Source organism: Carettochelys insculpta, chromosome 19 (assembly GCF_033958435.1).
Source record: "Carettochelys insculpta isolate YL-2023 chromosome 19, ASM3395843v1, whole genome shotgun sequence".
Lineage (NCBI taxonomy): Eukaryota > Metazoa > Chordata > Testudines > Carettochelyidae > Carettochelys > Carettochelys insculpta.
The window spans coordinates 3109873-3134425 of record NC_134155.1 but is presented as its reverse complement, the minus strand read 5'-3'; the positions used below and the strand labels follow the sequence as shown (position 1 = coordinate 3134425).

Here is a 24553-nt window from a genome sequence, read left to right as displayed (position 1 = left end):
GGCTCCTGCCCTCTTGCGGCTGCAGAATGCATCAGTAACACCAGGACAGAGATGGGTCCAAATTAAAAACTCTTATTTAAATTCTCCTCTGTGCCCACTTCCCCCCAGGAACCAGACAGACACGGCCCCGCTGCAGTGCGGTCGCCGCCAGTGCTGCCAGGGTGGGACACACCCGTGATAACTAGGGAGCCCCTCGCCCCCCGGGTTCTGTGCAAATGAACGCAGCTCCAGCCCGTAGTGATGCATCCTCCCCCGAGCCTGTCACGGGAGAGCTGCTTCACGCTGCGCGGCGTCTCTCTGCTGCCGGGCCACACCACGTCTGTGTCACCCATCCAGCGAGGTCTTGTCCCACAGCTGAGCTGTGCCACTGAGGTCCCCCACCGAGAGAAAGTTTCTGGCTCCTTGTGCCAGCTCAGGTCTGCAAAGGGTCCGTGTGCCCAAGAGGTGTCAGGAGCTGCCCAAGTCCCATCCCAGCCTGCCAGGTGCTGCCTCATTTGCGCCTGCCGAAGATGGACTTCTTGCTGGGGTTCTTCTCGCCGACGCTCAGGCCAATGAGGAGCCGTGCTTTCTCATCCTCCTCCTGCTGCTGGAGGGTCCCGTCCGATTTGCTCTCCAGCTTCCCCCGTGCCTCAGCCCCAGCAGCCGGCTTCAGACGCAGCTTCTCCTTGATCACCTGCACAGTGGAGCAAAGGTCAGGGGACAGCAGGGCAGAGGGTGGGCTGAGGTTTGCCTTGGCGGTGACCGCTCAACCACAGGCTATCAGGGCTCCTTGCCTGGGGCTCCCCTGCACCGCCTGCCCCAGTGGTGGGGAACTGGCAGCCAGCGGGTTGAGCAGGGTGAACTTGGCAGAGACAGCAACTCATCTGCAACCTGTCACTTGCAACTTATCTTTCAAGCCAGCTTTTGTACCCAATGGCTGGAGGGTTGCTAGTGCAATGCTAATGGTTAAAAAGAGCTCCAGGGGGATTCATTACAGGCTGGTAAAGGTAACTTCAGGACCGGGAAATCAGGTTAGAGCTACAGAAAAGAACAGCCTTGTCAGGCACAGAGATGAATATAATTTGTTGGGGGAAGAGGCAACATGGTTACTGTAAAGAGAAATCACGCCTCACCGCTCCACTAGAATTCTGGGAGAGGGTCAACAAGCATGTGGACATGGGAGAACCAGTGAACGGTGTATGTACACTTTCAGAAAGGCTCTCACAAAACTGGGTGACAAGGCAGCAAAACGGCAGATGAATTCAATGGTGATAAATGTAAAGTAATGCACGTTGGAAAACTTAATCACACCTAGACATTTAAAACGAGGGGTCTAAATTAGCAGTTACCACTGAAGAAAGAGATCTTGGAGTCGTCATGGATAGCTCTCTGAAAACATCAACTCAATGTGCAGCAGCAGTCAGAAAGCAAACAAAACGTTGGCAAATCATTAAGAAAAGGATAGACAAGAAAGAAAAGAGCAGAGTGTCTCTATATGAAGCCCCAGCAAGTCCACATCTTGAATACTGTATGCAGATGTGGTCACCACCTCTCAAAAAACACACTGGTAAAGTTGGAAAAGTTTCAGAAAAGACAACAGAAATGAGAAAGGGTGTGGAAGGGCTGTCATATGGAGAGAGTAATAAGAGTGGGTCTTTACAGCTTGGAAAAGAGCTAAGGGGGCACATGACAGACAGAGGACAGATGATGTGGTAGATATGACTGGTGTGGAGACAGTAAAGAAGGAAGTGGTGTTTTCTGCTTCTCGTAACATGAGAACTAGGGGGTCATCAGATGAAACAACAGGCAGCAGGTTGAAACGAGAGCAAAGGCCGTACTTCCGCACACCACACACACCCTGTGGCACTCCTGGCCAGAGGACGCTGGGAAGACCAGGACTTTAATGGGTCAGAAAAGAGCTTGACAAGTTCGCGAAGAATGGGCCATCAGGGGCTGTTAGCCGGGACGGGTGGGGTGGTGTCCGTCGCCTCAGTGTGCCAGAAGTTGGGAATGGGTGACAGGGGGATGGGTTCTGCTCATACCCTCTGGGCACCTGCACTGGCCTGTCAGAAGACAGGAGACTGGGCTAGACAGACCCTTGGTCTGACCCCATAGGGCTGTTCTTATGCCCTGCCTAGAGAGAGACTCAGCATGGGCAAAGGCCCAGCACCCAGAAGATGAGGAGGAGGGTAGCAAGTGGGAACCAGACAGCAACAGGCGACTGCCAGGAGAGAGGCCATAACCCAGCCCCCCACGCTAACAGCTACATCCAGTGCGCACCAAGTGCCTGGGGCTCCCCCCAGCCCCTTACCTGTGCTACCAGCGCCTTGCGGCTGTCCCGCTTCACTGCCATAGCAAAGTCCAGCCACGTCCATGTGTTGTTGTGATACTCCAGGCACGGCAGCACAAGGTTCAGGTCACCCCAGTCAACGCTGTTCTTCTCGCCCTGTGCCAGACACTGTGTCAGCCCAGCCAAGCCTGAAGGCTCTGAGTGAGAGGCAGCAGCCAGAAGCCCTGGGCACAGGGCAGTGCAGGCAGCAAGCTGCGACTGCTGTGGAATGGGGGTTCCCCCACCCCCCCCGACCATGGCTCCCAAAGAGTCATGCAGTCTAACCAGCCACATAGCAGTGACTGCACAGGACAAAGGCCCAGCCCCCCGCCCCAGAGGATGCCAGGCACCCAGCAGCACTGTCAGGTCAGAGATCCTCTTCCTGCACCAACCACCCCTCCATTTACACATCCTCAGGCCGGCCGTGCCCCAGCACACGCCCACCAACCACCCCTCCCTTTACACACCCTCAGGCTGGCCATGCCCCAGCACATGACCACCAACCACCCCTCCCTTTACACACCCTCAGGCTGGCCGCGCCCCAGCACATGCCCACAGCTGTCCCTGCCGACCCGGCACTCTGGGGATCACCCCGGCCCAGCACACACCCCAGCTCTCCCTGCTGACTCAGCACCCTGGGGATCACCCCGGCCCAGCACATGCCCACAGCTCTCCCCTGCCGCCCCGGCACCCTGGGGATCACCCCGGCCCAGCACATGCCCACAGCTCTCCCCTGCCACCCCGGCACGCTCAGGGCTGGCCCTGCCCCAGATGCTATTCTGAGCTCTGACCTTGTAGCTGACGCAGAGCGGCACCTGAGGGATCTTGATGTAGATGAAGGAGTTGTTCATCGCCGCACGCTCCTTCATCTTGTCGATGTCGTCCACGGGGTGCTGGGTGGGACAGAGCCAAGGATCAGCAGCGTGAGAGAGCGGGGAGGCGGCACTGGTCAGCGGGAAGGGGGCATTGCAGATCTCCTTCCTGTCCCTTGCCAGGGGACCCCAGCTGGCATCCCCGGGCCCGCACCAACTGCTCAGCATGCAACAGCAGCTCTGGTGACGCGCATGCAGGTACGTGGGGGAACCCCTCGAAGGACGCCCCAAGCCCACCACCCCAGGAGCACGCACAGCCCCAAGGCAAGTGGAACAGGCCCTCCTGGAGAAGCACAATGGGAGACTCCTGCCCCGGAGCCAGCAGGGCGAGTACCTCAGGGGCTTTCCGGAATGACCTCCTGACCCCAGACGTCCGGTTCAGTCCCTGGGCCACTCCCTTCCCTGGGCCCAGCGAGTCTTCAGCCACAATCAGCTGCCTCGGCTTCACCACGGGCATCCCTGGGAGAGAGATGGGAGCCCCGCGGTCATCCAACCCCACCCACGGCAGCACCCCAGTTCTGAGCCTGGGCTGGGCTAGGCCAGAGCTGGTAGCAGCAGACACCCCGTCTCCACGAACTCCCGCTGAGTGCCGCAGTCCCCTGGGCTCATCCAAAGGTCCACAGCCCTCCCTGCTAAAAATGGGCTCTGTATTGCCAGTGGGGCATCAGCTCCCAGCCCCAGGGTCTTGTCCAACCTGTGCTAGGCTGTGTGGCCCTCTCCGCTCGGAGCACTTCCTCTGGGGAGGCATTTACAGACCGAGATCAGTACCTCTTCCTCTTGCCCTGGCTAGAACTGGCTGAATGTCTCTCCCTGCACTACGGCAGTTCCTCTGCACCTCAGATCACTGCAGCTCATTGCTGGCTCTGGTCCAGCTGGGGCACAGCTGCTTGCAAGGGTCTTCCCAGGGCCATATGCAACGAGGACACCTCCCTGCGCCCTCTCAGCTGCCCATCGCCTCAGCCTGTTCCACCCGCACCCCAAACCCTGCCTGCCAGAACTCCGCGCCCCCTGGACGTGAGAGCTGCTTCTGGGCTCCGAGCTGGAGGACTAGCCGTGGGCTGCATTAAGTGTAGGCTGGCCAAAGGCACCCGGCTCCCTGGTTTGCCACTCTGCTCTGGAGAACTGCCACCATGGCACCAGGCTGGGCCTCAGCTCCAAAGGCCACTGCTGGGGTCTGGGATCTCTTCCCCCGCCCCCCCCGACAGCGACTAACAGCGCTGGCTGAGAGTGGAGCCGGGGAACGCGCAGTCCCTGTTTACCACCCTGGGGGGTGTTTCTTGGCCAGCCAGCGTGTACCCCCATCACTGCACTGAGTTCAGTCTGGGGTCCAGCTGGCCTGCACCAGTGACCTCCCTTCCTCCCACCCTGCACACTCACCCGTCGTCACCAGCTTGGACTTGTCTTCCTCGTCACCCACCTCCTCCTCCTCCACGCTGCGGCCGGGGAAGAAGAAGCCCATCATCCTGTGGAAGAACTGGTGGGTGAGCTGGATGGTCAGGGGCACCACGTTCACCTGCAAGAGGAGCGGCACGTCAGGGGCCAGCACTGGGATCCTCCGGCCCCCTGCAGCCCAGGGGCCGCTGGCCGCACCCCCAGAGGTCCGAGCAGGAGTGGGGCTCCTGCCCTGGTGCAGTAGCACCTCCTGCCAGGGACACAAATGTCCGTCTCAGGCCTACAGAGCCTCGGGGCCTCACCTCAAAATGCTCCTTGATAGAGATGCCGCCCACCGGGGGCCGGACCTTGCTGAATATGCGCAGCGCCAGCTGCCGGCCGGACTGGCAGGAGCTCTGAGGGCGCAGCACCACCTGCAGGGCACAGACAGGCCATGCACAAGGGCAGGGGCTGAACTGGTCCCCAACCCCACCCAAAGCCCCTCGCAAGCTGGCTGCTGCCCCTCCTCCGCAGCCCCCGCCAGGCCGGCCACTCACCTTGTACACGGCGTTGGGCAGGAGGTTGTTCATGGTGACCCAGCCCAGCTCCAGGAGGTGCTCGGCTGTGTCGTCCGACTTGTTCACCTGCAAACGGAGCCGTCAGCCTGCGGAGCCCTGAGCGTGCCCTGGCCCCTCCCCTCCCCGGCGCCCGCCGGGCCCAGCACCTTGCTGTAGAGGAAGCGCTGCAGCTCCAGCTCGGCGATGCCCAGCTGCCCGTCCTCTTCGGTGAGGCGCCAGCGTGCCTGGGCAAAGTAGAACTCGGTCCGCCGGGCCACGCTGACGTCCTCGGGCTGCTTGCGCAGCTCCATCTTGTTGGCCCGCTGCAGCTGAAAATCCTTAAAACACCTGCCCCCGTGGGCCAGGCAGAGCGGTGAGAGCAGCCCCGGGCGCTAGGGCTGGCCGAGGGGCAGGGCCGGGGAGGCCTGGGCAGCCCCTGGCACTAGGGCTGGCTGACAGGTGGGGCCGGGGAGGCCTGGGCAGCCCCTGGCACTAGGGCCAGCCGACGGGCGGGGCCGGGGAGGCCTGGGAAGTCCCAGGAACACAAAGGTGGGTGCTGTGGCTCTGGAAGGCTGGGGGCAGGGCAGGGACGGGCGGGAGCAGCCCCAGGGAACAGGCGGCTGCTGCGGCGCTATGTGGTGAAGGCTGGTACCTGATGAGAATGTTCAGCTCCTCACTCTCCAGTTGCAGGTCCGCCTTCTCCTGGCTCAGCTGCAGCTGCAGCTTCTGGTTCAGCTCGAGCAGGTTCTCATTCTTGCTGTCGTCCTGCAGGGACTGAAAGGCTGGCACCTGTCAGTCCCTCCCCAGCCCCAGCGGAGCCAACCTCCCCCTCCCCACCCTTAGCGGAGCCAGCCTCCCACTCCCCGGCCCCAGCGGAGCCAGCCTCCCCCTCCACGCCCCTAGCGGAGCCAGCCTCCCCCTCCCCGGCCCCAGCGGAGCCAACCTCCCCCTCCCCACCCTTAGCGGAGCCAGCCTCCCCCTCCCCACCCTTAGCGGAGCCAGCCTCCCCCTCCCCGGCCCCAGCGGAGCCAACCTCCCCCTCCCCACCCTTAGCGGAGCCAGCCTCCCCCTCCCCGGCCCCAGCGGAGCCAGCCTCCCCCTCCCCGGCCCCAGCGGAGCCAGCCTCCCCCTCCACGCCCCTAGCGGAGCCAGCCTCCCCCTCCCCGCCCTTAGCGGAGCCAGCCTCCCTCTCCACGCCCCTAGCGGAGCCAGCCTCCCCTCCACGCCCCTAGCGGAGCCAGCCTCCCCCTCCACGCCCCTAGCGGAGCCAGCCTCCCCTCCACGCCCCTAGCAGAGCCAGCCTCCCCCTCCACGCCCCTAGCGGAGCCAGCCTCCCCCTCCCCACCCTTAGCGGAGCCAGCCTCCCCCTCCACGCCCCTAGCGGAGCCAGCCTCCCCTCCCCACCCTTAGCGGAGCCAGCCTCCCCCTCCACGCCCCTAGCGGAGCCAGCCTCCCCCTCCCCACCCTTAGCGGAGCCAGCCTCCCCCTCCACGCCCCTAGCGGAGCCAGCCTCCCCTCCACGCCCCTAGCGGAGCCAGCCTCCCCCTCCACGCCCCTAGCGGAGCCAACCTCCCCCTCCCCACCCTTAGCGGAGCCAGCCTCCCCCTCCCCACCCTTAGCGGAGCCAGCCTCCCCCTCCCCGGCCCCAGCGGAGCCAGCCTCCCCCTCCACGCCCCTAGCGGAGCCAGCCTCCCCCTCCCCGCCCTTAGCGGAGCCAGCCTCCCTCTCCACGCCCCTAGCGGAGCCAGCCTCCCCTCCACGCCCCTAGCGGAGCCAGCCTCCCCCTCCACGCCCCTAGCGGAGCCAGCCTCCCCTCCACGCCCCTAGCGGAGCCAGCCTCCCCTCCACGCCCCTAGCGGAGCCAGCCTCCCCTCCACGCCCCTAGCGGAGCCAGCCTCCCACTCCACGCCCCTAGTGGAGCCAGCCTCCCCCTCCACGCCCCTAGCGGAGCCAGCCTCCCCTCCACGCCCCTAGCGGAGCCAGCCTCCCCCTCCCCGCCCTTAGCGGAGCCAGCCTCCCCTCCACGCCCCTAGCGGAGCCAGCCTCCCCTCCACGCCCCTAGCGGAGCCAGCCTCCCCCTCCACGCCCCTAGCGGAGCCAGCCTCCCCCTCCACGCCCCTAGCGGAGCCAGCCTCCCCCTCCACGCCCCTAGCGGAGCCAGCCTCCCCCTCCACGCCCCTAGCGGAGCCAGCCTCCCCCTCCACGCCCCTAGCGGAGCCAGCCTCCCCCTCCACGCCCCTAGCGGAGCCAGCCTCCCCCTCCACGCCCCTAGCGGAGCCAGCCTCCCCCTCCACGCCCCTAGCGGAGCCAGCCTCCCCCTCCACGCCCCTAGCAGAGCCAGCCTCCCCCTCCCCTCTCCTCCCCCTCTCCGCAGAGCTGGGCCTCACCTTCATGATGGAGTACATCTGCTTCTCCAGCTGGCGGATCTGGGCCACGTGCTGCCGCACGGCCTCCTGCAGGTGCAGAATGCTGCTGCGCTGCTCCTCGGGGTTGCTGGAGATCTCCAGCTGGAACCGCACCCGCTGCTTCTTCTCACTGTGCTCCTGCAGCCAGAGAGAGACGGGGCAGGTGAGGCGCCGGTGGGGCTGTGCCACTGGTGCACCCCGCCGAGCCCGGTACCTTGCGCTTGGGCTCCACGTGCAGCAGCAGGTTGTTGACGATGTCCAGGATCATGGCGTACTGCGCTGGGTTGGTGGAGATCTCCAGGTCGTGGTGGATCAGTGTGAAGGTGTCGACGGCTCCTGGGGGCGGGGAGAGAGGAGGGGGTGTTGGGAAGGGTCACGCCCGCCGGGGAGCATGAGGAGAGAGCCTGGAGCCACAGGGGGACCTGCCGGTGGGGCGTGCAATATGGACGAGGGAGGCCCAGGGGTGCGAGGAACCAGGCAATGAGCCTCAGAGACAAGGCGCTGGTCCCAGCAGCCACAGGCAAATGCACAGTGCTCTCCCCGGCGTGCCGGGCCCTGCTGGAGTGCATGGCACAGGGCCCAAACTGCTCCTCGCTGTGTGTCCCGTTCCCTGGACAGAACCAGCCAGAGACAGCCCCCAACCCCGGCCCCTCCGCCTGGAGTCGGCTGAAGCTGCCCGTCTCTGACCCAAGGCAGCTGCAGCCCCACTGTGGGTTAGAGGAGAATTCAGCGTGTCGAGGCCTCTGGCCATGGCCCGTCCCCACAGCGCTCCCCCGAGGAGACCACCAGCGCGGTGCCACACCCTCCTGTTTCTTCAGCAGGTCCTCCTTCTCCTGGGGGGCCGGGGCCTCCGGGGGCTTGATCTGCGTGGCCAGCTCAGGGTCGATGTCGTGGCTGTAGCTGATGTAGTACATGCGGCAGCTGCATCGGGAGATGATCCGCTGCACCTGCTGGGGCTGCTGGGCCTCAGAGGGGTGGTTCCAGTCTGGGGGCCAAACAGGAGCAGCTGTCAGGCAGGGGCTGCCGCCCGCAGCCTGGGGGCCCTGATTCTCAGACCTTCTGACACGCCAGGGCAGGGCAACCTCTGGGATCTGGACACAGGTGGGGGAAGGAGAGGCCTGGAAGCCCTCCGGGGAGTCAGCCCAGAGCGCTGCCTTGGGCAAACCCAAGCCCGTCCCATCCCCGTGTGGGGCACTACAGGAGGGGGACAGAGCCGTGGGCTGAGCAGACTTGGCTTGTCCCTTGGCTGACACGTGCGACTGGAGGGCAAAGCAGAGGCCCAGGGATCCCTGGGGGCGGCCTGGCCCGGCCCGTTCTGGGCCCGAGGCAAGCAGGGCTCTGTGCTGACCTGTGGTGGTGCTGACCATGCCGCCCACGGCCTGGCCACTCTCCATCAGCTCCTGCACCGAGTCCAGGCTCCTCTGCCGACGCTCCTCGATGTTCTTCACCTGGGGGGAGGGACGCTGCTGACTCCTCAGGCCTGGCCAGGCACAGCCAGCAAGCTGGAGGGCTTGTCCCTGGCGCTGGCTGGGCATCCTCTCCCGCCGCTGCAAGGCCCTGGGATCCTGCCCTGCTGTGGATTCAGGGAGCTCCAGGGCTCCCTCTCAGGCTGTGATAAAACCCCCAGTGTGCAACTGGACAGCCCCGGCCCTGCCCCACCAGCGCTCCCCCGGCCCAGCCACCAGCTGCCAACCTCCAGCCACAGCTGGCCGTCCTCCCTCTCAGTGGGGCTGCTCTCGGTGGTGGCGAAGTACTGCATGCCGTCCAGCAGGCAGGTCCACGAGGTCTTCTGCTTCAGGGTGTCTCCGTACCAGGCGGGGTGGTGCTGGCACTGCAGGAGCTGGGCCTTGGCAGCAGACACGATCACACAGCCCTCCGTTTCAGCGCCGCGCAGCACCATCTGCGGGAGGACAGGCCCCTGCGTGACCCCGCCGATGGCTGCACGGGGCAGCCAAGCCAGGATGCAAACCAGAGCACGGAGGGCCTGCCGTGTGCGCCCCACTGCTAGGGCCTGGGAAAGAGACAGCTCCGTCCCCACCAGCAGGGCGCGCTGTCGGGAGCATGGGCTGGGGGGCCAGTCCCCACCTCTCCCAGCAGGGGGCGCTGTTGGGCATGAGGCAGGAGCATGGGCTGGGGGGCCAGTCCCCATCTCTCCCGGCAGGGGGCACCGTAGGGCTAGTGTCCCACCTCTCCCAGCAGGGGGCGCCATAGGGCATGAGGCAGGAGCATAGGGCATGGGAGCCCGTCCCCACCTCTCCCAGCAGGGGGCACTGTTGGGCATGGGGTAGGAGCACGTTGTGTGGGACCAGCCCCACCTCGCCCAGCAGGGGGCGTCGTAGGGCCTGGGCAGGAGTGTGGGTCATGGAGGCCAGTCCCCACCTCGCCCAGCAGGGGGCGTCGTAGGGCCTGGGCAGGAGCGTGGGTCATGGAGGCCAGTCCCCACCTCACCCAGCAGGGGGAGTCGTAGGGCCTGGGCAGGAGCATGGGTCATGGAGGCCAGTCCCCACCTCGCCCAGCAGGGGGCGCTGTCGGGCAGGGGGCGTTGTAGGGCATGGGCAGGAGCGTGGGTCACAGAGGCCAGTCCCCACCTCACCCAGCAGGGGGCGCTGTCGGGCAGGGGGCACCCAGACCACAGGCTTGTCCCGGAGGAAGCCTGGCTGGGGCGGAGTACCTGGCAGTTGACCAGCTCCACCAGGCAGTTGCGAGTGAAGATGTCATCGGTCTGGCAGGCGGCGATCCCACACAGCTGCTCGCTGGCCCCCGACTCCTCCTCCGTGAAGACCACAAATTTGTCTGTCTCCTCAATGAGCTTCTGCAGCATGTAGGCCCCTGGGAGCAGACGGGGGTCAGGGCAGAGGCCTTGGAGGCCCCGGGGAGCAGATGGGGGAGCAGAGGGCCCTAAGGTGGCCCAGTACCATGGAGCGGGAGAGCTGTGCAGACCCAGGGGAGGGAGGCAGGACCTGGGCACTCACCCCCTGAGGAGCCCCGCTCACTGGTGGCCCCAGCTGCCCTCTGCGGGGGAAGGGTGGCGGACAGCGGGCGTCGTTTCAGCTTCTTGCCCTGCAGCTGGGTGTCAATCTTCAGCCCCTTCAGCGCCTCGGTGGACAGGTTCCGCTTGAGCACGGCCGCCTTCTTGTAGCCGTCGTAGAGGCCAAAGGCGATGTCCCGGTTGGTGGTGGTCCAAGACGCCCGTAAGTCCACCAGCTGCAGCTGGTGCGTGTGGAAGGCCTCAGCTCCGTCCCGCATGGACAGCTCCTGCAGCCACACCGGGGTCAGGCAATGGGGCAGAGCAGTCCCCGGCTCCAATCCACCCAGCAGCAATGAGGCCAGCACCCTGGGCTGGGGCTCTGCCACCTGGGCCCCACCAGCAGGGTGGCCATGGACAAGTTGCCACCCCTCTCTGGGCCAGAGGCCCCACCCACACTGAGCTCAGAGGGGGCAACTAGTCACACCCCAGGCTGCTGAGGTGGCAGCCAGAGGGGCCTGCTCGGTTTCTTCATAGCCCCCACCCGGGGCTCACCCTGCAGACAGCCAGAGGCTCATGCCTCTGCCCCAAATGGGCACTGCCTGGCCAGTCTAGGCAAAGCCAGCTCGTTGTGTTGGTCCCCAGGCCCCGGCCCGTTCCCTGCCCCGGTGTGGGAGGCCTGCGCGCAGCACGAGCCAGCGGGCACCTCTTCGGCCGTGCGGTTGCTGTGCCGCTGGTAGGTGAGGGAGGACAAGCTCAGCAGGTGGGTTTTCTTCACCAGTGAGTCGAGCCGGTGGTCGGCGCTCTCGTCGCAGGTCGAGGCCATGAGGTGCACGGTGACGAAGCTGAGGTCACTCACCATCTGCGTGATGCTCCACTCCGAGATGAGCCGCCGCATCACCGTGCCAGCTGGAGCCAGGCGAGAGTCATCAGCACCGGGACCAGCCCCCCATTACCTTCCCCCCGCCCGGGCTCCAGCCTCACCTTGGGGGATGAGTCGCTGAGTCCCTCGTGTGAATATGTGCCCCTGGCCGCACTCCAGCTGGACCCCCCGCTGCTGGGCGAAGGAGGCCCAGTAATGCACCTGCGGGGAGCAGACATGGGGCGCTGAGACGGCTGCCACCCCTCGGGCTGCAGGGAGCTGCCAGCCATGCTAAGTGGGGGGATGGAATGCAGCGGAGCAGCCGGAGGGGAGAGAGCCGGCCAGCAGGAGCTGATGGGCCCCACCTCACCTGCAGCTGGGGGAAAAGCGCCGTGTAGGAGAGCTGCTTGTAGTGCTGCCCCAGCTTCTTCTTGCTGGGCTTCATGTTGTTGAAGAGCTTCCCGCGGCAGATGGGGCGCGTCACGCTGGTCCAGGTGGCCCAGAAGTTCTGCATCCAGCGCAGCGTGCTGCTGTAGAGCAGGATCCGGGGCTGCGACAGCTCTGAGAACACACGCACCAGCGCTGGGCACAGGACAGTTCTACGGCCCCACAGGGCTCTGCCTTGCCAGGAGCCCTCCCTCCCCCTCTCCCCGCCATGGCGGGGCACATGAGCACGTGCCCAAGGTAGGCCCTCCCCCAACCTCCCAAACCAGTAGGCACCCAGCTCCCACAGCAAAGCCCAGGGGCCCAGCTCTTGCGGGTCCCTGCAGCTCGGCAGGCATCACTCACCCCCTGGGCACGTCAGGTCCCACACGCACATACCAGCCCCACACCAAGGCCCGCGGCCCAGCTCTTGCGGGTCCCTGCAGCTCGGCAGGCATCACTCACCCCCTGGGCACGTCAGGTCCCATACGCACATACCAGCCCCACACCAAGGTCCGGGGCCCAGCTCTTGCGGGTCCCTGCAGCTCAGCAGGCGTCACTCACCCCCCTGGGCACGTCAGGTCCCATACGCACATACCAGCCCCACACCAAGGTCCGGGGCCCAGCTCTTGCGGGTCCCTGCAGCTCAGCAGGCGTCACTCACCCCCCTGGGCACGTCAGGTCCCATACGCACATACCAACTCCCACACTAAGGCCCAGGGGCCCAGCTCCTGCAGCTCGGCAGGCGTCATTCACCCCCCGGGCGCGTCAGGTCCCATACACACATACCAGCCCCACACCAAGGCCCAGGGGCCCAGCTCCTGCGGGTCCCTGCAGCTCGGCAGGCGTTACTCACCCCCTGGATGCGTCAGGTCCATGCGGATGGAGAGGTTGAGGTTCTCAGAGCGGAAGGCCCGGTATGAGTCGTGGTGCTGCCCCACAGGCACCTCGGGGACAAACTCGGGGGCACGCAGCACCACGCTGTGATGGTCATGGGGGTTCCCGTGGCAAAGCCATTGCAGGTCCAGGGTCATGCACAGCTCAGGCAGGTGCAGGAAGCAGCAGTCGTCGTACCTGCGCAGGGGGAAGGCGCTGGGTTATTCCGCGAGGGTCACAGCCAGCGGCCCCTGTGAGCGGAGCGCGTGGGCAGCCGCCCAGCTGGTCAGCAGTGCGGCAGCGGCCCCCAGTGGGCGGCGTGACTTTCTACGGGTGGTGTGCGGCTGCACACGCCCGGGGGCACGGGAAGGTTGTTGGGCACACGGGTGTTAAAGGTGCGTGGGAGCCCTGCTCGGTCTCCGCCCCGCAGCGGCTGCTCACTTGGAGGCCGTGCGGACGTTGATGTCCAGGTCGCCCTTGAAGACGAACTGGCCAGGTCTCCAGAGGAAGGACAGGCGGCTCCACTCCCAGTGCATGTTCTCCGTGGTGTTGTAGGGATCCTGCCGGAGACGGGTTGAGCGTGAGGCCGACAGGCGGTGGGCAGCCCGGGCCAGCCCCTCGGGGAGCCGGCCTCCCTGGGCGACCCCACGCCAGGCTCACCTCGGTGGCCAGCTGGTGCAGGTTGGCCTGCTCAATGTCCAGGTGCCAATTTCCGTGGAGAAGAAGGCGGCTCTTATCCCACCACGGCAGGGGCGGGCTGGGATCCTCCGAGGCCTTGGTGAGCAGATCCACACACTGGCCAATCAGGGTCCAGGCCGGGTCCCAGCAGGGCCCCCAGACGATGGTGTACTGTGAAATCTCCGCTAGGGACAGGCAGAGCGGCTCAGGACAGCTCCTGCGTCCTGCCCCAGGCAGCCAGAGCCTGGCCCAAGGTTACCCTGCGGTGCTGCCCCAGGACCTCCACAGCGCTTGTTCTCCAGCGCTGCCCCCGCCAGCATCCTGACCCAGGGCGGGGTCGCTGGTCCGGGCACTGCCCAGCCCACGTCCCATCCTCCCCACACGCAGCTGAGAGGGGCACAAGCATTGCTCCTCCAGTGCTGACTGGCACCCAGCCAATCACCCAGCAACCCCCAACCAACCCAGCCCAAGCTCCTGCAGCAAGAGCTGGAAGGAAATCCATCCCACGCACGTACCACAGCAGCGGGGCCAGACCCCAGACCCCTGCCCTGCTGGTAGGATTGGGACAGCCCCACACCAAGGCCCAGGGCCCCAGCCTCCTGCCCGCTGATAGGGTCGGGGCAGCCCCACACCAAGGCCCAAGGCCCCAGCCTCCTGCTCGCTGGTAGGGTCGGGGCAGCCCCACACCAAGGCCCAGGGCCCCAGCCTCCTGCCCGCTGGTAGGGTCGGGGCAGCCCCACACCAAGGCCCAGGGCCCCAGCCTCCTGCCCTGCTGGTAGGCCCCAGAGCCCACTTACAGTGGAAGTCGTGGTAGAACTTCAGCGGCGGCATGTTCCTCTCCACAGCAGCGTTGCCCCAGGGCGGGCCGAGCTTCAGCAGCTGGCGCCGGCGAGAGCAGGCGTGGCCGCTCTGCTCCGTCCCAATCAGCAGGCCTGAGAGCCGCCAGTCCCGGATCTCAAACAGGTAGCGGGGGTAGTCCCGGATGCGCACTGTGGGCAGAGCCAGAGTGCGCTGGGTGCCCAGCGGAGGGGACTCTCTCTGCATCACGGCCAGCCCTGGGCCATGCAGCCAGCGATCTCGTCACTCTCCCCCACTCTGGGCGAGGGGCTGGCAGGCAGCTGCCCCCGGACCAGGAGGGACCCTGCAGCGGGGAACCACGCGGCACCTCCCCCCCCGGCTTCCCCCAGTCACGACCCCAGCAGCACCTTCCGGCCCGGGAGCCCGAGGCCAGGGCCCAGCTCCCAGCCACTCACCGAAAAAGGTCCTGACGCTGCCCTTCAGCATACGGCACCACTGAGTGACCAGCTCCAGCCCCTCGGGCGGGAAGGGGCTGCAGCTGTCCAGGTCCCTCATCTGCTCCAGCACGCGCTCCACGCCGTGGAAGGACTTGTCGGCCAGGGCCACCAGCTCCAGGCCGGCCAGGGTCCAGGTGAGCAGGGCCTTGCGCATGGGCGTGTTGGCGTAGAGGCGGCGGGAGCGCTGGATGTAGATCTCGATGTTCTTCCTCTCCAGCGAGGCGTACAGCTCCTCGACCTTGCGGGCGGGCAGCAGCTCGCCGTGCTGCTTGCGCAGTGCTGCCACCTTGGCGTCCAGCAGCTGCAGCCGCTTGGCGCTCTCCTTGCTCTCGTCCTTCAGCAGCTCGTAGTTGTCCCGCAGCTTCACCTCGAAGACGGCGTCCAGGAAGACCCAGGAGAAGTGGTGCACCTTGAGCAAGAGGTCGGGGGGCAGGGCCGGGCTCGGGGGGCGGCCCCGCCGGTGCAGCCCCTTCAGCCACTTCTGCACGCCCACGGCCTCGTCCAGTGTGCGGGAGAAGTCGTACTGGTAGGGGAGCTCCACGGCCACGCTGGCGAAGGAGAAGGCCCAGACGCGGTTGCGGAGGGTGCGCAGGGTGGGGAAGGGGCTGCGGTGCAGGATCATCTCCTCCAGCTCCGGCAGCAGCTGCACCTCCGCCTCCTTGAAGCTGACGATGCTGTGGCCGTCGAAGCCGGCGGCCAGCTCCGGGCAGGAGGCGTGGAAGGCGCTGCCGTGCCGGCTGGCCGAGGCCCGCTCCACTGCCAGGCTGATGTAGCTGGCTTCCGAGACGAAGGCTGTGACTTTGGCAGAGCTCAGCTCCAGCGTCAGGTTGAAGACCCTCTTGGCGGGGCCCTGCTCTGGGCTGGGGCTCTCCGGGGGCGGGGAGGGAGGGCCCCTTCGGCCCAGGCTGCTCTGCAGCAGGGCCCAGCAGCGGAGGGTGGCCAGGACGTGCTCATACAGGTACATGTGGTCGGGTGGGCTCCACAGCACGCTCAGGCCCTCGCCACACTGGACCTAGGCACCAAAAGGGGCAAGCAGGCCTGGGTCTCTGCTCTCCCAGCAGCCCTGAGCGTAGCAGGCCCCCGAGCCGGGGGCCCGAGAGCCAGACCGTGAACCAGCACCCCCACTCACCCACCCGGAGCACACTGCTGCCTGCTGCAGCAGCGGTCTCCAGCCACAAGGCGGGGCGCGAGTCGGAGAGCCAATGCCAGGCCCCCCCGGCCCTCCTCAGCTGACGGCCATGCCAGCCAGGGCCTTCAGACCCAGCCCGGGGGCACACGCTTGGCCTGGCAGCGCCATCCCAGAATGCACTCTGCCAGCCGGGCAGGCCAGCACCTACCTCCAGGGAGTGGATCCTGCTGTGGTAGGTGACGGAGAGCATGGAGAGGCTGACGACGGGGGAGCGGATGGCTGGGGCTTTGGAGCAGGGCTGCATCTGCTCGGAAACGCTCTTCTCCACGGCCAGCGCCACGCCCTGGACACTAACCGTGCAGCTCTCGGCACTGCCCAGGGCCGTCAGCGTGTCCAGCCTCACCTCCGAGGCACCTGGCAGAGACGGGAGGTTACCAGTGGGGACAGGACAGGGCACAACCCTGGGAAGCCCCCAGCCTGATGTAGTGCAGAGAGGAGCAGCAGCTGCCAACAGCCAGGGCGGTACAAACACACTCTCAGGGACCGGCCCAGGGGGCGGGGGCTGCCGAGAGCCGGGGCAGGAGCCTGTGGGGGGAGTCACAGGGGGAGGGCAGGTAAGGAGAGCCCAGCCAGGTGCTCCAGGAGCTCCAGGGCCCGCACGCAGGAGAGGTTCCTTCGGGAGAGCCCAGGCAGCGGCACAGAGGGCTCCTGCCTCCCTCTGGCTGGCACAGCAGGACCTGTGGGACGGCTGCCCCCGCCCAGGAGCCCCCCCTCACTTACCCACTAGGCTGGACAGCGTAAAGAGGTTCACATCCTCCACCTTCAGGTCCACCTTCCAGAGCAGGCCTGCGGACTCCCCTGGGGCGGCGGCTGGCTCCCCTGGAGCCTCTGCCTGGCCAGATCCCGGGTGCAGCAGGGTCAGCACCCGGGAGAGGCACTCGGTGCAGGTGTCTGATGACTCCACCTGCAGCCCCTGGATGGTGCACTCCAGGAAGAGTGTGTCCACCTGGGCGCTGGACATGCCCAGGGGCTGGTTGTAGCTGCCCTGCAGGGGATACAGCCCAGTCACCAGCAGGCAGCGCTTCATCCCCACCCCCAAGCCCCATGGCCCAGCGGAGCCCCTCCCCGTTTCCCACCCACGGGGAAGCTGCACCGTGCCCCGGCCTGGCTTGGCCCTTCTCACCTGCAGGTTGAAGGAGTCCAGGATGAGGGCCTCTCCCCACACATGCGTGTTGGGGGGGTGCGGGGCCCGCTGGATGTGTGAGTCGTTGCCCACGCGCCAGCACAGGTGGTCGATGGCCAGCACCCCCCGCTGGTGCACGCTCTGGGGGCGCAGGTGCTGGTAGTCTGAAGGCAAAGAGCAGGAGGTGAGCGTGAGCAGGACCAGCCAGGCTCCCCTGGGGCTGGGGCCCAGCTGCTTCCTCACCAGGCCACAGGAATGCAGCAATCACCCACCTCGGGGTGCCATCCTGCCCCAGAGCGAGGTGCTGAGTAGAGATGTGCCCAAGCAGACTGGGGCACCCATTCCAACCCCTCCTGTCCTGCTGTCCCACACTGGAGGGCCCCCACCCAGACCCACCTCCGCTCAGCCAGCAGCAGGCTCTGCCCGCTTCCCCAAGGCCTGGCCCTGGAAGCCACCGAGAGAAGGGGTCCCACAGGCGTGGCAGAGACCGAGGCCCAGGCCGCGTCGGCCCTGTCTGCATGGCGCCCGCCTGGCCATGCGGCAGCTCCTACCTGCGGAGACGGCAGTGAAGCCCAGCGCGAAGGGCGGCGTATCCCCCAGCTGCACGGAGATGTTGACGTTGGACAGGGAGGCAGAGAGGATGATGGGAGCCAGGATCTGGGGGCAGGTCCTGCCAGAGGGCCACGAATTAGAAAGCTCCAGCCAGGCCCCACGGCCTGAGGAGAGGCCAAGCTGCACGGCTCCTGCTGAGTAGAGGAGCCAGGCCATGGGCTGGGCTCGGGCAGGAGCACTCAAGGACCCAGAGGTGCACCTCCCGCAGGGCGGGCCGGCAGCTCCCCACGGCTCCTCACACAGGCTCTGTGAGGCGAGTCTCTCAGGCAGCAGGCCCCTTGTTGCTCCCCACTGGGGTTTCCAGAGCCCAGCCCACAGGGCTTTTCACAGAAGGGACCTGGGCCGTCCTATGACTCAGCAGCCAGCCTGGCCTGCAGTGCAGCAGGGCTGGGGAGGTTTTGGCTAGGACACCTCAGGCCGCCAGCTGATCCAGGCGCCCGTCTGGCCCTGGGCTGAGATATTCTCTGCACTGCTTTCCCCCTAGGAAGAGAGGCGTTGGTTTTGCAGGGACCGGCTGGCAACTGGCAGGCACTGGCGTAGCTTCTGGAGGCCTGCGGGGGAAATCCCAGCAAGATACCGAGGGACTGCCAGCCTAGTCCCTGGCCCAGAGAGCGAGACATGGCCCCTGCAGGGGAAGGGATGGCTGGGAGCCTGAAGCCTGGGGCGAGATGCAGCTCCCCTGACGCTGTGGCACTGTGCGGGCTGTCTCCATGCTCCAAGAGAGGCGAGCGTGTCTGCCGAGCGCCCTAGCTGGAGCCACAGGGCATGAAAGACACCAGTCATCACCCTGCCTGGGCCCACACGTACCTTCTCCTGGTGCTCTGGAGGGGGACGGGTGCCCCAGTACCCCGGCACTCCTGGGCCAGCCTGGCGAGCCAGCGAGAGAACTCCTGGTGGCGGTAGTGGACGATGCAAGTATTAAGCAGCACAGCAGCCGACAGGTCTATGGCTGTGACCTAGAGGCGGGGATGTGGGAGGCATGAGCGAGACACCTCCCCCGCCGCTCATTTGCACGTATGCGAGGCCCAGCCAGCCCAGGGCCTGCAGGCACTGCTGGGCAGCAGGAGCTAGGACACAGCAGCCGGGCCGCTCGCTCACCTGCAGGCTGACTTTCAGGGAGCTCAGGCACACGATGCGCTGGCGGCTCTGGGACAGCAACAGGCCATCTGTGGGGAGATGGGGCAGCAGCGTCACCAAGCAGGGCCACAAGCTTTAGCCAGCCACTCCCATGCCTGTGCTGCAGAGGTGGAGTCGCTGGGCCCCTTTCAGCGGGCAGAGCGTGGCGTGGGTCCTCCCTCCTCCTCCCTGGGCTCTCCACCCTGCAACGACCCCGACCCCGCCGGCAGAGCCACTCCCCTGCACTCACCTTCCAGCAGCAGCTCCGCGCTCATCTGGCCCAGGCTGGAGGTGGGCGTGAAGCTCCGCAGAGGGATCTGCGCCTCATCTCGCTGGTACAGGAACTGCAGCAGCTTCAGGGTCCACGTGAGGTGCCTGAACCCACAAGAACCAGCGCCAGGCCAAGTCGCAGGACAGCCAGAAGGGAGCCACAGCTCCAGCCCCTGCTCTGCCCTGCCCCATGCCCCAGCCTGCTGGCAGTCAGCCCTGCCCCAGCACACCCAAGCCCAGCCGGGGGGCAGAGCACCAGAAAGATGGGGAACCCATGGGAGCCCAGGCTATGCTCATTCGACCTCGGCCTTCCCACAGGCAGCTGCTGGAGAAAAGCTCTCGCGCCTGGGACCGGCACGCTGGAGGCCCGGGGGAGGAAGCACCCAGCCTTGGGCAGCCAGGGAGGGGCACAAGCCACAGGAGAGCGCTGCGGGGGGGAGGCGAGGCAGAGCAGCCGGGCTGGGCATTCGGGCCTGTCGTGGGGCCAGCCCACTCCCCCCGTTACCTCTGCTGGCTGTTCACAGACAGCACCACACTGGTGTTCTCCAGCTCCACCTTCACCTTGCTGGGCATGAGCTGCTGAGGCATCAGGGTCTCCCTGGGGCCTGGGAACAAGGGACAAACCTGGTCACAGGCAGGAGTCCCACTCCAGAGCTCCCCGCAGCCGTGGCCTGGGCTGCCCAAGGGGATCCCCTGGCTGCGACCCAGGACAAGACAACGCCCCCACACCATTGTGCCACATATGCTCTCAGAGGTACAAGAGGCATGGGGTCCTCGGGGCACCCTCCCTGCAGCCCCACGGCACCTCCCAGGGAGGGCGGCTGACTGACCTGAGCCTGGCTGGTCCCCTGCACTGCTCCGTGCCACTCCATTGGCTGCGCCGCGCAGCAGGTCGCTGCAGAACAGCCCCTCGTGCAGCTCGGTGTGCAGGGTCCACACGCCCAGGCTGACGCCCACCACCTGCCGTTTGCTCACGCTGACTTCCATGGAGAAGGCAAGGGCCAAGGCCAGCTCCGCCAGGCACACGTCATCCTGTACGGGAGCAGAGGGACCAAGGAGATCGAAACCATGGCGTGGTGAGGGAGCCCACGGAAGACGTGCGGGGGGTGCAGCCCTGCAGGCCCTGATCAGCACTCAGTGCAGAGGAAAAGAACCGTGCGGTGCCTACGGCTCCTTAGGCTACAGTCCCAGCTGCAAGTGTCGCCAGCAGCCCCAGCTAGGAGCCCCAGCGGTTCACTCTGTGCCACCCCAGCACACGCCATGCTGGCTCAGGAAATGAGCAGCATGAGCTCCCCAAGAGAACACCTGGGGCCTGGCAGCTGCAGGGCACCCCAACCCTGGGTACTCACCAGCTGGCTGCTCTTCAGCACCTTGCTGTTCACCTGGGACAGGGTCACCTCACAGTCCAGGCTGGGGGAGAGCAGAAGAAAGCTCAGACGGGACCTGCCAGGCACAAAGGAGCCCTGTGGCCCCCAACCAGGTTCTTCCCACTTGGGATCTGTGCTACGCCCCCTGCTCCCAGAGCACATCCACGCCACAGCTGGGCCATGCACTAGGAGGCTGACATCTGTAAGAACCAGGCAGCACAGGGACTGGATGGTCCCAGGAGAAGGCAAGGGTGCCATGCTCCTGGGGAACCTCCAGTGGCCACAGAGAGCTGTTGACCAAGGAAGGGATGGAGAACAGGCTGCCAGCCGTGGGAACTCTGCCAATCAGCTGGGCGGCACCTGAATCTCTCCTGGGCGGCTGCCCAAGAGCTCAGCTCACAGGGGACACTGCCCATGACCATGGAAAGGGTGTTGCCAATCAGGAGTCCCAATAACAGACCCCCACCCCAAATCTCCAGGGCAGAAATGGCCCCTCCAGGGCAGAGGCCCCACCAAGGCTGTCACAAGCCAAGGGAACTGCATGCTTCTGTTACCCAGCCCTGATCCCATAGAAGAGGGCAAGGGTGGAGTTACCGCTTCCCATCGCTCTCCACCAGCAGGCGCGTCCTGGTGACCTGGATGTGCCACAGTGACTCGGAGGCAGCCACGTGCAGAACCATGACGTTGATGGACTCCACGTGGACTGAGAAGATCTGCATGAGAGCTGCAATGAAGCGCATCTGCCGGGAGCGAGGCCTGCTCCAGCCCACCCTCCTTCTCGGATCCAGCACACAGAGACGCACCTGGCTCAGGAGTCTCAGCACGGAGGGCTTAATGGGAAAGTGCCCCTTGCTCTCCTTTCTGCAGCTCTCCAGTGGAGCCCCAGGGAAAGGGGGCCCTGCCCCCGGTGCCTTCTGGAGATCCACCCGGACCCGCACCTCGCCGAAACACAGCGCAAGGAAGCGTCTGCACGGACGAACCACAACGGGAAGCATTACTGCAGCTCAACACAGCCCCTGCATCAGCCAGCCACCCCACTGCCCTCACATCCTGCCCCAGCACAGCCGGCTCAGCCAGGGAGTTGCAGCAGAACACGCCCGTACTCAGAGACAGCTGGTCACGCCTTGTAGCAGAAGGTGCCCTGCTGCAGTGGGCTGAGCCCCACAAGCTGAGCTGTGAGATCCTGGTCAAGGTGAGCCGGTCAGGGTTGAGCCACACTCCCAGGCACCGAAAGGAAAGAGCTGGGACCGGTACTTACGGCAGCTCATGACTCAGGAGTTTACTGGAGAGCCAGACACTGTCAATCTCCTGCGAGGGGACAAAAAGAAGCCAGCGGAGTTACAATCTAGCCCCACTCTGTAACGCTCACCCATCCTGCCCGCTTGACAGCCCCAGGGCAAGCCAGCATCACACTGCAGCTGGCGAGCAGCCGGTCGCAGCATGCCCGAGGGAGGGGCGAGGTGGAGGGGACTAGCTGGGTGGGGCTGCACGAGCCATGCCATGGGATCTGACACCCCAGCAGGTCAGGTGGGAAGCCAGACGCTTCCCCGCACCCAGAGGAGCTGAACCCCGACCCACCCGGCACCTCAAGCACCCACCACAGTCTGCTGCTCCTGCTGGAATTTGAGGCTGATGTTTTGGAGCCAGAAGAACCCAAAGGAGCCAATCTTCAGCTCTGCCCGGAGCCTCTGGCGGCACCAGTTAGTGGCCAGTCGGCACACGAGCCACCTGCAGCCAAGTCAAAGCAAGAGCACAGTAAATGCCAGCTCCCAGAACCCCGCTGTGAATACAGGGCCCACCCGCCTGTGGCGGCTCCCCGGACGAAAGCCAAGCCCCCTGCAGGCCCAGCAGCAGCTGGGTTAGTCACAGCCTGGACCAGGCCCTGGGCAGAGACTGGATGGCTGAGCCTGTGCCACACCCCCTGCCTCAGGGCCCTAGCCAGGAGTGGGGCACTGGCAATAGGACAAATACTACGGGGGCAGCACCATTGGCCATGGCCTGGGCAGCACCTGCCGGAGAGAGGAACCGGGGGCAGGAAGCCTGTGCCCAGAGCCAGCCCCACAATGGCTCAAGCAGTGCCGGATAGGGGAGCCTCTATGGGCCGGGTGGGGGGGCACTGAGAGGCAAAGGGCAACTCCTGCTGCACAGTCCTGGCCCCGAATGCACCTCTGGGGAAACAGGCCTGGGCCTCGCAGCTGGGGGGGCCTGGCTCTTGTGGGGATGGGGCCCAGGAGCCCACCCCAGCCAACAGAAACAAGTGTCCCTATGGTGCAACTACAGGCTGGGAGACCCAGAGATGGCGCCGGCCCATTCCAGCCCCCCACCCCCCGCTTGTTCCCTCAAGTCCTTTGCTCCCCCCACACCCCAGCCCCCCACAGCCCCTCACTCACATTGCCCCTCAACACGGCCCCTGCAACTCCCTGCCACTCACCAGCCCCCCACAGCCCCCGCTCACACACCCCAGCCCCCCACCTCCCCCCCACAGCCCCTCGCTCGCACCGCCCCACAACCCAGCCCCCCAACTCCCTTCCCACTCACCAGCCTGCCAACTCCCCCCACAGCCCCTCGCTCACACACTGCAGCCCCCCACCTCCCCTCACTCACATCACCCCCCAACCTGGCCCCCCAAATCCCCCCCACTCACCAGCCCCTCAACTCCCCCCACAGCCCCCTGCCCAGCCAACCCAGCCCCCCAACTACTCCCACAGCCCCTCGCTCACATTGCCCTCAAACCCAGCCCCCAACTACCGCCGTGCTCACAAACCCTCTAACTGCCCCCACAGCCCCCGCTCACACACCCCATCCCCCATGTCCCCCCACGGCTCTCGCTCGCACCGCCCCCCAACCCAGCGCCCCACCTCCCCCCACAGCCCCTCGCTCACACCCCATCCCCCCACCTCCCCCCCCAGCCCTCGCTCGCACCGCCCCCCACCCCAGCGCCCCACCTCCCCCCACAGCCCCTCGCTCACACCCCATCCCCCCACCTCCCCCCCCAGCCCTCGCTCGCACCGCCCCACAGCCCCTCGCTCACACACCCCATCCCCCATGTCCCCCCACAGCCCCCGCTCACACACCCCATCCCCCATGTCCCCCCACAGCCCCTCGCTCGCACCGCCCCCCAACCCAGCGCCCCACCTCCCCCCCACAGCCCCCGCTCACACCCCATCCCCCATGTCCCCCCACCTCCCCTCGCTCGCACCGCCCCCCAACCCAGCCCCCCACCTCCCCCCACAGCCCCTCGCTCGCACCGCCCCACAACCCAGTCCCCCAACTACCCCCGCTCACCAGCCCCCACCTGCCCCCAGCGCCCCGCTCACCGGCCCAGCGCCAGCGCGCCCAGCAGCAGGCCGAGCAGCGCGGCGAGCAGCGGCAGCATCGCGGCCCTGGGCCGCCGGCCCGTCCCCTCCCCGTCCGCGCCGGGAGCCGCCTCCGCTGGGCCGACCGGCCGCGAACCCGGAGAGCGGCGCTGGGAGAGGCGGAGCGGCGAGGCCGACAGGAGCCTTCCCGGAGTGACGGGCCCGGCCCGCCGAGCTGGAGCGGGGCCGGCCGCGGGGGGGGCGCTGGGGGGGAACCAGCCGCGGGGGGCGCTGGGGTGAGCGAGGGGGGCTCTGGGGGGGTCCAGCCGCGGGGGGCGCTGGGGTGAGCGAGGGGGGCGCTGGGGGGGGGAACCAGCCGCGAGGGGCGCTGGGGTGAGCGAGGGGGGCTCTGGGGGGGTCCAGCCGCGGGGGGCGCTGGGGTGAGCGAGGGGGGGCGCTGGGGGGGGAAAACCAGCCGCGGGGGGCGCTGGGGTTGAGCGGGGGGGCTCTGGGGGGGTCCAGCCGCGGGGGGCGCTGGGGTGAGCGAGGGGGGCGCTGGGGGGGGGAACCAGCCGCGAGGGGCGCTGGGGTGAGCGAGGGGGGCTCTGGGGGGGTCCAGCCGCGGGGGGCGCTGGGGTGAGCGAGGGGGGGCGCTGGGGGGGGAAAACCAGCCGCGGGGGGCGCTGGGGTTGAGCGGGGGGGCTCTGGGGGGGTCCAGCCGCGGGGGGCGCTGGGGTGAGCGAGGGGGGCGCTGGGGGGGAACCAGCTGCGGGGGGTAGCTGGGGTGAGCGAGGGGGGCGCTGGGGGGGAACCAGCCGCGGGGGGCGCTGGGGGGGAACCAGCCGCGGGGGGCGCTGGGGTGAGCGAGGGGGGCGCTGGGGGGGGGAACGAGCCGCGGGGGGCGCTGGGGTGAGCGAGGGGGGCGCTGGGGGGGGAACCAGCCGCGGGGGGCGCTGGGGTGAGCGAGG

General features: G+C 66.9%; 1 protein-coding gene across 2 annotated transcripts; it reads right to left on the bottom strand.

The window, feature by feature from the left end:
- Positions 1 to 56: 56 nt before the first annotated feature.
- On the bottom strand, positions 57 to 23739 carry BLTP2 (bridge-like lipid transfer protein family member 2). 2 transcript variants are annotated; one of them, XM_075013712.1, is made up of 39 exons: positions 23607 to 23738; positions 21888 to 22017; positions 21548 to 21597; positions 21093 to 21255; positions 20884 to 21002; positions 20272 to 20332; positions 19753 to 19954; positions 19428 to 19527; positions 18903 to 19027; positions 18635 to 18702; positions 18344 to 18492; positions 17476 to 17594; positions 16925 to 17088; positions 16522 to 16786; positions 15950 to 16155; positions 14571 to 15624; positions 14115 to 14306; positions 13300 to 13502; positions 13081 to 13199; positions 12620 to 12837; positions 11711 to 11901; positions 11463 to 11562; positions 11185 to 11387; positions 10486 to 10768; positions 10185 to 10342; positions 9207 to 9413; positions 8862 to 8961; positions 8316 to 8498; positions 7728 to 7849; positions 7496 to 7651; positions 5761 to 5882; positions 5276 to 5456; positions 5109 to 5195; positions 4875 to 4985; positions 4558 to 4693; positions 3515 to 3639; positions 3100 to 3201; positions 2291 to 2425; positions 57 to 673 (listed from the first exon to the last, which is right to left on the bottom strand). In XM_075013712.1, the coding sequence occupies exons 1-39, from the start codon at positions 23663 to 23665 to the stop codon at positions 491 to 493; spliced, it is 6651 nt and encodes a 2216-aa protein (XP_074869813.1). In that variant the 5' UTR covers positions 23666 to 23738; the 3' UTR covers positions 57 to 490. The 2 variants fall into 2 exon arrangements, with proteins under 2 accessions (XP_074869813.1, XP_074869814.1); XM_075013713.1 differs by lacking the exons at positions 57 to 673; positions 2291 to 2425; positions 3100 to 3201 and having other exon boundaries at positions 4558 to 4643; positions 23607 to 23739.
- Positions 23740 to 24553: the final 814 nt, after the last annotated feature.